Here is a 12,766-nt window from a genome sequence, read left to right as displayed (position 1 = left end):
GTATAGGTGGTAGGATATATGTAATTTTCACTTTGTTCTTGGTCTTTTCTGTGTTGCCCGCTTTATAACATGCATTTTGCTCCTTTATATAAAAAAGGAGGGACATTTTTCAAAACAAAGTAAAAACTGTATGTACTATTTACTAATGAAGAAATGCGTAGATCTACTCATTGCTCCAAAAAGAGACTTCTTCCCAAACATCAGTTTGCTTTTGACCAGGGTCTAGGGAAACTAGCTTTAGCTGTTCAACCTGCTATTTTAGATTCTTTAAAATAAGATGTTTGGGAGTAGGTGATTTTATGGGATTCTTCCTTCTTTGGCTCAGTTTTTTCCTCAGGTTTTCATATAGCACATGGATGGAGGACATTTAAAGAGGCCGGGATCATGTCTCTAAAAATCAAAAGTTGAAATCAAAAGTTACTTAAATTCATACAAAAACATGAGTGACTAGGTATTGTTTTTTTTTCCTCCCCAAAGTATTTACATTTAGGAGAGCATTTGAGATATTTATTTGCTCAGTTCTTTTCCAATTGATATAATTTCTTGTATCATTTAGTATTTATTGAATCTATGCCAAGCTACTGGAGATATAGGAAAATTAGATATGGTTCTTGCCCTTGAACACTGTGCCCATTGGTAAGGATATTGGCAGTATACCACTATTGTTTACCTAGTGGCACTTTCATGTGGATTAACTTAAAAATACCAATACAAAGTAGTATGAATCTTTGGGATTGCCCTGCCAAAGAATAGAGATCTGATCCTGAAATGAGTTTCAAAACAATTTTCCATGTCATTTCATTCTTACTCTTAAAACAGTCAAGTTCTTGCAGCCCTCATACCCCTCCTAGAACTCTTCATATTTAGTTTTTATGCTTCCCGAGATTAAGCTTTGATTCACTGAATGAAGTGGACCTGACCCTTATATTCCCCAGGTTACTGTCCAGGAAGTTAACTATAATTTCTTCCCAGTGTAATCCTAGTTCTTTTTGTTAGGGGTCAAGTAAATATCTGCTTACCTTTTGTGAATTAGAGATGTCAGCATAACTGATTGTTTTCCTCCATCTCTTCTCTTCATTTTCCTCACCTCTTAACTAAATAAATATTCTTTTACCTGTGCTCTCAGTTTGAGAGATTATCTTTTGTTTGTTTGGTTGGTTTTTTTTTTTTATAAGGAGGAGGAGAGGAAAAGGAAGGGGGTGGGGAAGAAGAACTTATTTAGTTGTTTTGGCTGGGCTGAGTCTTAGTTGCGGCACACGGGATCTTCGGGACCTTCGTTGCAGCAAGTTTAGTTGCAGCATGCGGGCTTATTAGTTGCAGCCTGTGGGCTTCTTAGTTGCGGCCTGTGGGCTTCTTAGTTGCAGCATGCATGTGGGATCTAGTTCCCCAACCAGGGATCAAACCCAGGCTCCCTGCATTGGGAGCGTGGAGTCTTACCCACTGGACCACCAGGAAAGTCCCGAGATTATCTGTTATTAAAGAAAGACATTTCAACAAACTCAGGCCTGTATGGTTTTTTTGTTTGTTTTTTTTTTTAGTGGTTATGTAAGTATTCTCTTTTTATTTGTCACATAGGCCTGTATGTTTGTAAATTATTGTTAGTTGAACCATTGCAGATATTTCCCAATGAATTGAATCGCAGTTCTCTGTAAAAAAATTGCTTGAGAACCCAATTTAATGTGTTAACTGAATCAATCTTTTTTTTCCTTTTCATTTCAGTTGGAAAGACATCACTGATTACCAGATTCATGTATGACAGTTTTGACAACACCTATCAGGTATTTTGTTTATGCCAACCTACTAGTTGTCTCTTATGTGTTACAGGTCCTTTTAAAAATTCATTTATTTACATTCAGACATGGATATAAAAGCATTTTCTGTAATCTGTAAAATTCTCTATAAATACAAAGTATAACTGATGATGCTCATAGTCCTCAACTTTTTCATTTGATTTCTTTAGCTTCTCTTCCAAAATCTATTGAAAGATTATTGCTAATACCATCTGGGATAGAAGTAAGAGTGATTATAGCTATTCTCTTGGAGAGATTTCCTCCAAGTCTAGGATTCTGTGACATTTTCATCTATACTTGAAGTCAAGAATAAGTGAGTACTATAATTAGAAATCATTAACAGAAGGAGATTTGGGAAGTTCACACATATATGGAAAATTAAATAACTCATTCGTAAATAACCAGTGGGTCAAAGACAATCACAAGGGAAATTAGAAAATACTTTGAGATAAATTTTAAAAAAAACCCACAGCATACCAAAACTTATGGGATACAGCTAAAGCAGTGTTATAAGGAAAAGAATAGATACATTAAATCAGTAATTTAATCTTCTATCCTAAGAAACTAGAAAAAGAAAAGTAAACCTAAAGCAAGCAGAAGTAAAAACTACTTTAAAATGTAGGTTTTATTATTCAGGTGTGGTGAGGCCAACAGATCAGGAGATGATTGCCATTGTAAAGATAGTTTACTATACTCACAAATCTCAAGAGGAAGGGACACTCCAGGCCATATGAGGGGGGCACATGGAAGAAGTACTGGTATTGGTCAGGAGGTGAAGGGGGGGTGGGCAGGAAATGTAGGCACTAGCCTTTATTGGGATTTCTGTGGGAAGGATGGGTAAGACCAGGTAAGGAAATATAGGATTGCCTACTTTGAGTAATTTCAGTGGTCTCTGGGCTGTAGGGGCTGTTCCTAGTTGTCTGCTACTTGGCCCTAGGGTGATTAGGGCAGGGGAGTAATGACCCTGAGTGTGATAGAGGAGGTGGTTGGGGTATGGGTTTGGATTGGTTGGTTTTCATATTAAAGGCCCTCCACAGGCAAGTTTTACTTCTCTAGGAATTGGCAAACCCTGGGATGGCCAGTCCCTCCAGTATAAGGAAGGCCCCAGGTGTCAGGACAACAAAAATACAGAAAATAAAGACGTGCTTAATTCAGAAGCTGATAAAGATTAGAGCAGAAATATATGGAAGAGAGAACAGAAAAACAAGAAATTCAGTGAAACCAAAAGTGGTTCTTAGAGAAGATCAGCAAAATTGACAAACCTAAAGGTAGACTAATCAAGAAAAAAGAAGGCTCAAACTATTAAAATCAGGAGTGAAGGAGAAGACCTTACAGAAATAAACAGGATTATAAGGGAATACTGTGAACAGTTATATGCCAACAAATTAGATAACCTAGATGAAATGGATAAATTCCAAGAAAGATACAAACTATCGAAACTAACTCAAGAAGAAATAGAAAATTTGAATATACCTATAATAAGTAGATAGAGTTATCAATCAAAAAACTTCTTACAAAGAAAATCGCAGGACTAGATGGCTTCACTGGTCAATTCTATGAAATATTTAAAGAACAACACTAATACTTCGTAAACTTCCAAAAACAGAAGAAGAAATACTTCCCAACTTATCCCATGAGGTCAGTATGACTCTCATACCCAAACCAGGCAAAGACATCAAAAATAAAACTACAGACTAATATCCTTTATGAATATAAACACAATAGTCCTCAGCAAAATACTACCGAACTGAATCTGGTAACTTGTAAAAAGGTTCTATACCATTTACCAAGTAGGATTGGTAGGTTAGTACCAAGATTACAAGGTTGGTTTAACATACAGAAAGTGATGTAATACGCTATATGAATAGAATAAAGGACAAAATCAGGGGAATTCCCTGGCAGTCCAGTGGTTAGGGTTCCACACTCTCACTGCTGAGGGCCCGGGTTCAATCCCTGGTCGGGGAACTAATATCCTACAAGCCACGCAGTGCGGCCAAAAAGCAAAAAAAAAGCCACGCAGTGTGGACAAAATCACACGATTATTTCAACAGACACAGAAAAAGCATTTGACAAAATCCAGTAGCCTTTCATGATAAAAACACTTGGCAAATTAGGAATACAAGGGAACTTTCTAAATGTGATAAGGGGCATCTCTATGAAAGACCCACAGCTAACATCAGACGTAATGTTTAAAGGCTGAATGCGTTCTCTTTAAGATCAAGAACAAGACAAGGATGTCTGCTCTCAGTTGCATATGTATCTAAGTTATATGTTTGTATGTATCTTAGTTTAAAATGCTTAATTGTGAAACGAAAATCAAAGAAAAAGCTAAAACGAATAAATTAGTAATCTTCATACCAGGTACTTTCACTGAGGCCCTAAGCACATTATAAATCTTTTTCTGTATTAACTTTTTTGCTGCACGGCCTGTGGGATCTTAGTTCCCCAATCAGGGGTCAAACTCACGCCCCCTGCAGTGGAAGCGCAGAGTCCTAACCACTGGACCGCCAGGAGAGTCCCTGTATCAACTTTCTGAAATATTCTTATTAAAATTTTTAAAAATCCCTTTTAATTGAAGTATTTTACATCTGTATTACTGTGTAGTTAGTATAAAAACTTGATTTCAATTATTTGTCTTAGGAGTGTATCAAATGTTGATCTGATTAAAGGAATGGTTAATTTCCATAGTAATTAACTGCCTCTGTCTCAATTATTAAACCATTTTTTATTTTTCAGAAAGCTTTTAGGGTAAATATAAAATCTGAATCCTGTCCCTTTTTTAGTATGTATTTTCCCATATTTGAAATATTTATTTTATTTCAGGGATATGCCTTCTGGTTTGAACACTAAGAAAACTGAAAAACTTGGCATTTGTTTTCTAGGAAAAAGTTTGTCCAAATTTGTACAATTTGTCCAAAACCATCCAACTACTAAATGGTAGAACTAAGATGTAAACAAAGGTTTTTCTAATTGATCTTTGACAAAGGAGCAAAGGCAGTACAATGGAGCAAAGATAGTCTCTTCAACAAATTGTGCTGGGACAGCTGGTCATCCGCATGCAAATGAATGTAGACACAGAGGTTATTCTCAGAATGGACCTAAACACAGACCTAAATGTAAAACTCTGTAATAAGCTACTGGAAGGTAACATTGGAGAGAACCTAGATGATCTTGCATATGGCAGTGACTTTTTAGATACAATACCAAAGGCATGATCCATAAAAGAAGCAGTTGATAAGCTGGACTTCATTAAAATTAGAAACTTCTGCTCTGCCAAAGACAGTGTTAAGAGAATGAGAAGACAAGCCATAGATTTGCAAAAGGCACACATGACGAAAGACTTATCCAAAATATTCAGTGGGATCTTATAATCGATAGTAGTAAAGAATTATTAATTCCTTACATTTTGATAAATTTTGACAGATATGTACACCTATGAAGCTACTACTACAATCAAGGTTAAGAACATTTCCATCTCACCCCCAAAGGAATTTGTTTCTAATTAAGCCTTTTATTAAAACCCATAACGATCATGAAACAGGAATGACTAAAACATAAACATGACATTTAAGAAAAGTCACTTCTTAAAAGCCAATGAATAGGTATAGTATAAATTTTATTACATTCTTTTGAATATTTCAGAAATGGTTTAGTCACATCTTAAGACACTATAAAAAGAACAAGTTTAGAAATGAAAAAATAGTACAGTTAGCAAGAGTACTTCGGGTTTTTTTGGACCCGTTTATATCGGATATCCTCAATTTTCTAGGTCCCTGCAACTCTACAGCTTATAGCTTCACCTAGATGACCTCTTGCATACCATATTTTGATTCTGAGCAATGCTTCTCTCTCTCTTCAGCAGAGAAACTATAAATACCAGTCTTAGGGACTGAAGAAAGTATTGATGTCATTGAGCCATATGTAGAAAGTTCCTGAGAGTGTTGAGCTCATATCTTTGGGAGTGGAACCAAATACCATACGCTAAAAAATTTGAACTAGAGTCAGAGTCTTAGGCTAAAGAATTATGAGCTAGAGCCTGTAGTTGGAGTCCTCTGAGTATTTCTGAAGTATTTCATTTTACCCAAGTTCTCTGTGAAATTAAGGAGATATTTCCGGCACACCTAAAGTGCTGTTGCTACTTATGCAGTAAGACTATTGCTGCTGTTCATTCAGACATTTATAAGGGCAGTGATGTTGATGGGGTGAGGTTACATAGAATTTGAGAGATAAGGAAAGATTTTGATTCTTTGTGAAGAAGTTGTTGCTAGTGAAGCCAAAATATCATTGTACTTTGGCATTAATAGGAGATACTGATTTACAATGTAAACTACAAGTTTTTGTAAGAATTAGGTACAGTCCGAGGTATTATCTTAGTTTAGCTCTAACAGGAAAATTTGGATAATGTAGCACCCTACATCCTTACCTAGGGAAATCAGCTTGACAGCATATCAAGTATTAACTTGATATATGAAGAATTGACCATATGTCGTTAGCTGCAAACTTAGTTATCAGGTGAAGAGTTGTTCAGTGGATTATTTGAAGATTCCGTACCCCTACCTCCACCATACACACAAGAGAAAGACTTCTGAAATGAATAATTGAAGAGCTAGTCTCATAGCTAGAAATGTATTATTGAGCCGTATGTAATATATATCTGAAACTTAGTGAAGTTTTATTTCACAAAAAAGATAAATTTTATGTAATTCATAATTCATGCCCTATTTATGATTCCTTTGCACTGAATTAATTTCATTTGAAAAAGACTAAACTGGTTGGCCAGAAGAGTCCTTAATTGACCATATTTTGGTCATTATTTCAAAGTAAAGCAAAAAATCTAAGTTATCTGGGAAAATTATTTCTAGTTAGAGAGTCTGGAAGCGTTTCTCTTAAGTTGCTCTAGCATTCACCACTTCTTTTTCTTTTACCAATTATAAACCAACAGATTTTTCTAACAGTTTCAACTATATCAGTTTGAACCATACTACATTGCTATTTTTATCATTCAAAAATGGTATAATATTGGCCATTTTATATAGTTCAGCTTAATGTTAATAAGCTCGAGAAAGATTCCCACAGTTGGAGTAGTTTAATTCTTTTATTTGAGGAAGATTATATTGCTCAGAGTAACCTTAGAGATTACTTTGAATTTAGAGAATTTCTTATTCCAAAGGCTGTTACAAATCAACAGTTAAGTTCAGGACAGCATAGATAAAACAGTGAGTTTTATTTATTTATTTTTAAAATTTTATTTGCTTTTGGCTGCATTGGGTCTTCGTTGCTGCGCACAAGCTTTCTCTAGTTGTGGCGAGCTGGGGCTACTCTTTGTTGCGGTGTGCGGGCTTCTTATTGCTGTGGCTTCTGTTGTTGCAGAGCATGGGCTCTAGGTGTGCAGGCTTCAGTAGTTGTGGCACGTGGGCTTAGTAGTTGTGGCTCGCAGGTTCAGTAGTTGTGGTGCACGGGCTTAGTTGCTCTGTGGCATGTGGGATCTTCCCGGACCAGGGATCCAACCTGTGTCCCCTGCATTGGCAGGCGGATTCTTAACCACTGCACCACCAGAGAAGTCCAAGCAGTGGGTTTTAGACACTCTAATGAACTTGTCCAGAAAGATGGTGGTGGTGAATAAATATATCCTTAATCTCTTTAAGTTAAAGCTCTAGATTATTCTATACAGAATTCTAGATTATCAGTAGAAACAAAATCCTTAACTAGATGGACTGTTTTGCTGATTCTGTGTTTGATTTGTCTTTTTATTTTTGTTTAATTTTTAATGACTTTTTTTTTTTTCCTTTTCCAGAAGTATTGTCATTTTATTTGGGGTGGGGGTGAGGTTCTTTTTTTTCATTGTGGTAAGAACACTTACATGAGATTTTACCTTCTTATTAGATTTTTAAGTGTATACAATGCAGTATTGTCATCTACATGCACAATGCTGTGCAGCAGATCTCTAGAACTTGTTCACCTTGCAGAACTAAAATTTTATGTCCATTTTAATGACTCATTTTTAAAATTCACAGACTCTACCTAGTTTCTGTCCTAATTGACAGAAATATAATATGGCACAAAGGTATCTAGGGGGAAAATGTATATACATATATTTTTTCCCACATATGTAAACATATTTTTAAATGGGATTCCCTTCTAAACTGGATTCTGTATCAGCATCTTCTTTCTGGGGTCGTTTTCCTTTCCTCATTCTTTTTATTTATCTCTGTTACTCAATTTTAAATTCTTTTAACTTCCCCACTCTTTTCTTCCTTTGGTCATTGCCTCTTTCAACTCATTATTTCTCTATTTTCTCTTGATAGAGAAGGCAGCAACCAGGCAACAGAGCTTTACGTGTTTGGACCACAGAAGGAAACTGATTATCATTGCTTCATACGGAAGAAAACTTGTTTTCCTTACCTAGTTAGTTTTGTATTGGAAAAATCATGTCCCATATGGAAAATCATAATGTTTATGGGTCTCTGGCTTCTGTGGCATCGGGACAGGTGACAAACCACTATTTATGGAGTCAGACAGAATAGTAGCTTACATCTGAATCTTTTATAAAATAGCTGTAGGGGTAAATAAGCACCATTCTAAGTGGAGAGCATCCAAATAAAATAGCTAAACAAGTAAAAGTTACTGTTATCTTGGCTCCAATATATTTGGATAACATTGTTCAATCTTGAATTGTGAGCTCCTTTTATAAGTACTCAGTTTAATTTGTTTTTTTTTTAAAGCAGACCCCTGCCCCCTCAAAACCAATGAATTAGTTAACATTTAAGATAATATGAAGTTGTAAATTAAGATACATGGGAGAATTTTCTCTTTGGTTTCTTCTGCAGTTATTGCCTTTTGCACTTTTTTAAGGAGATGAGCAAGAAGCAGCACTAATGTCTCATCCATCTTTTATGAAAATTTGAATTAGTTCCTCATCAGTAGCATTCAAGATGCTGGAAAAGCTGATAACGATTAGTTTCCCAGCCATCTCCTTTCTTTTCTTCCTGCTGTTGGCTTAATTCTTACAGCTGATCGACTTCTATGCTGTAGTAGCTCAGCTTGGAATAAAATTAACTAAGAAGAAGAGTAACAACAGGATGTTTTTCAGGTTAATCTTGATCTTTATGAGTTCAGTGGTATAACTGATGCCCCAAAACTAGGATAGTACAGTGCAAGGAGGGGACTGTTGTACATTTTATCATAAAGTCTGACTTTGTACTAATTGTAAAAACATTTATGTCTTGACTGTGAGATCTGAAAATGCTTGTTTCTATTTATAGCCATTAAAAATTATTTTGGGCTGTTTATAACAAACACAAAATAACATTGATAAGTGACATGAGAATTTTTTTTCATGTAAAAGAAGTCTAAAGGTAGTGTGTTTCAGCACTTGCGTGGCAGCTCCATGGTCATCCAGGACCAAGACTCCTTCTAACTTTCTTTTTAACCTGATCTAATATATGACTTCCATATTGAAATTTGCTTCATGGTTACTGAATGGTTCCTGGAGTTCCAGCCTTGGTAGCCACAGTTCAGGAAGAAAGACGGAGGAAAGGAGGGAAAAACCAAGAACGTACCTCCCGACTGAGTTAACCCCATTTATTTAAAGTTCAAAGAAGCCTGGAAAATGTAATTTTTTCATGGGAAAAGTATGGTTTTAAGTAAATGTTTGATTGTGTTAGTAGGGAGGAAAGGGTAGATGGATATTTGTGTAGGTAACTACCTCTGCCACACTGTCTGAGTAAATGAGGTTCTACTGGTGAGATTTCTTAAATGCAGCTATGCCACTCCTGTACACTCCTGAGGTTTGTCAATTAGATGCTCTTGCAAAGTAATTCAAGTTTATAAGCCCATTGTCCCACCCTATGGCAGATATAATTTTCAGATTGAATGTCATAAGGTGGAATTAGTACTTAGGTTGTGTATTAGTCACATAGTTTGGGATAAAGGAGGAAGCATCTTCTTCTGTTGTTGTTGTTGTTTGTTTTAAAATACAAGTCCATGTGAAAAGGAGATCAACAAAACTACTCAAAAAAAATAAAGGAGACCTAATTAAATGGAGGGACATCCCAGGTAAATAAATCAGAAAACTTAACATTGTTAAGATGTCAGTACCAACCACCCAAAGCAATCTACAAATTCAGTGCAATCCGTATCAAAATTCCTACTGCCATTTTTGTAGAAATGAAAGACCTGATCCTAATTCACCAAGATATTAATAGCCAAGGTATTATTGAAAAAGAAAAATAAAGTTGGAGGACTCACACTTCCCAATTTCAAAATTTCCTACAAAGCTACAGTAATTAAAACAGTGTGGTAATGGCATAAGGGTAGACATACAGACCAATGGAATAGGATTGAGAACCTATAAATAAATATATATATCTCTTGACAATTGATTTGCAGTAGAGGCACCAGGCCCAACCTACAGAATAGGGGGAAATATTTGAAAGTTACATATCTGATAAAGATTTAATATCCAGAATATATAAAGAACTCCTACAAATCAATAACAAAATGACAAACTCAATTTAAAGATAGGCAAAAGACTGAATAGACATTTCTCCAGAGAGGATATACAAATGACCAATAAGCACCTGAAAGCATGAAAAGATGTTTAGCATCATTAGTCATTAGAAAAATGCAAATCAAAACGACAGTAACATTTCACTTCACACCCACTAGGATGGCTATTTATATAGAAAAGGGAAAATAGGAATATATCACTAGTGGGACTTTAAAATAGCACAGCTGCTGCAGAAACTTTCCTCACAAAGTTAAGTAGAATTACCATATGGCCCAGCAATTTTACTCCTAGGTATATACCAAAAAGAATTGAAAACAGGAACTCATAGTAGCCAAAAGTGTCCATCAATAGATGAATGGATAAACAAATTGTCATATATCCATACATTGTAATTTGGTATTGCTTAATGGGTACAAAGTTTCTGTTTGGGGAGGTGAAAAAGTTTTGTAAATAGTGTTGACAGTTGTACAGTTGTGAATGTAATTAATGCCATTAAATTATACACCTAAAATAGTTAAAATGTCAAATTTTATGACAATTTAAAAATAAAACCTATCTTTATTATTTTTTTTAGAAAGTTTTTTTTTTAATATTTATTTATTTGGCTGTGCCAGGTCTTTTTTTTTTTTTTTTTTTTTTGCGGTATGCAGGCCTCTCACTGTTGTGGCCTCTCTCGTTGCGGAGCACAGGCTCCGGATGCGCAGGCTCAGCGGCCATGGCTTGTGGGCCCAGCCACTCTGCGGCATGTGGGATCTTCACAGACCGGGGCACGAACCCGTATCCCCTGCATCAGCAGGCGGACTCTCAACCACTGCGCCACCAGGGAAGCCCAGAGTTGGACTTTTATTCCCAACTCCACAGCAGAAGCTTTGTGTCTTTAGACAAGTTATTTAACTTCTCCAAACCCCAATATTGTTATGTATAAAATGAGAAAAATAATGATGCTACTAGCTACTTGTAGAGATGTATTAGCATTAGAGATGATCATGTAAAGGGCTTAAAAGAATCTCTAATACACAGCAAGTGCTCAGTAGGTAGAAGCCATTATCACTGAAAATTTTGTTCATTTTTATTTGACTATGATATGTTTATATGTTTATTCATTATTTCTTCTACAATCATAATTCCCACTTGAACCCTAAACTGCTGACTGCCATTAAACTATTACTATTTTTAACTTCTTTGTTTTGTTTTGTTTTGTTTTGTTTTACAGGCAACAATTGGTATTGACTTTTTATCAAAAACAATGTACTTAGAGGATCGAACAGTGAGTAATGTTTTCAGTGTGCGATTTTCTGCGACACTCCAGGATAGAAAATTATGATCAAAACTATAATCGATGATTGTCAGCATAAGAAGTACTTAGCAAAGTTGCCAAAGTTAGTTTACAGGCCTTGAGAAAAACTGTTATTATAGAGTGAGTAGTACTCAGCACTTTGAGTTTTTTATCCCCAAGTAGAATCCAAAGGGGAGAGAAAGCTGTTATTTGTAAAACTCTGATGGCCCTAGACTTGTTAAACAAAATTTTGTCTTGATTTGGAAAATTATAACAAATAGCATTGAGATAAGAATATTTTCAAGAAGAAATAAGAGCTGCTAAAGACCTTTTGAATACCACTCTTGAGGCATTCAAAAAGATTTCATTTGAATATCACACAGTTTGTGAACTTCAAGGTTTTATTTGTCAGGATATGATATGTACCAAAGTGACTATGAATAGAAAAAATTAATGTGCATTTACTTGTTAGATTTTTGTCTTCCATCTTTTGGAATACTCCTTTTAAGTGCAATATAAATCCTGTATTCTAGCCTGCTATCCCTTGAAGAGATTTCTGTCACCTAAACAGTGACTCTCTTAAATGCATTATTTTGGGATCTGTACCCAAAAAAGTTATCTCTAATGCTATTTCTTATAAGTTTGTGAGTTTTTTTCTTTTGTATGTTCTCTTTTATGTTTTAACATATAGCATTCTATTTCTTAAAATTTGAAAACAGAAACTGCTTTATGATGGTAAGAGAACTTAATGCTTGTTTTCAGGCTTTTCTTCCTGGAATGTAGATGTGAAAAAGTAAGAAAGTAAGGATATTTTTACGTAGGGTTGCAAAAAGATATTTCTCCTTTTTGCTAGATTATATACAGTGTTCTAGGAAGAAATGTGTGGGAGAAGCATAAGCACAGTAATCAGAGATCCAATTTCAAAGTGTTCTGAATCCAATAGAGAAAAGAGACATTTTATTTTAGTTTCAGAGAGGCTTGCAGAAAAGGGGATGTTGACAATGATCACTGACATTTACCTTTGTTTTTCCCTTTTATGTTCACTATTTGAACATCAGCAGTCTACTTTTGCTCTCCGGAACATATAGGATTCAAAGAGAGGTTACAGGGAGGGGGAAAAAAAGGAAGCTGTACTTCTGATTCTGTGAAATCTTTCATATTGCCATTTTTTTTGCATTATGTACCTTCAGA

At 35.4% G+C, this 12,766-nt stretch overlaps 1 protein-coding gene across 4 annotated transcripts in view; it reads left to right on the top strand.

Moving 5' to 3' along the window:
- RAB6A (RAB6A, member RAS oncogene family) overlaps positions 1 to 12,766 on the top strand; it is a 66,393-nt gene that overhangs the window by 26,631 nt on the left and 26,996 nt on the right. For all 4 annotated transcript variants that reach the window (XM_060159977.1, XM_060159978.1, XM_060159979.1 and 1 more), the window contains 2 exons: positions 1,720 to 1,778; positions 11,513 to 11,566. In XM_060159977.1, the coding sequence (XP_060015960.1) occupies positions 1,720 to 1,778; positions 11,513 to 11,566 (113 nt within the window). The remainder of the gene's footprint in view (positions 1 to 1,719; positions 1,779 to 11,512; positions 11,567 to 12,766) is intronic.

The sequence above is a fragment of the Lagenorhynchus albirostris genome, chromosome 9 (genome assembly GCF_949774975.1).
Source record: "Lagenorhynchus albirostris chromosome 9, mLagAlb1.1, whole genome shotgun sequence".
NCBI classification, from domain to species: domain Eukaryota; kingdom Metazoa; phylum Chordata; class Mammalia; order Artiodactyla; family Delphinidae; genus Lagenorhynchus; species Lagenorhynchus albirostris.
The sequence above is the reverse complement of the archived record's forward strand: the minus strand, read 5'-3'. Positions and strand labels throughout refer to the sequence as shown.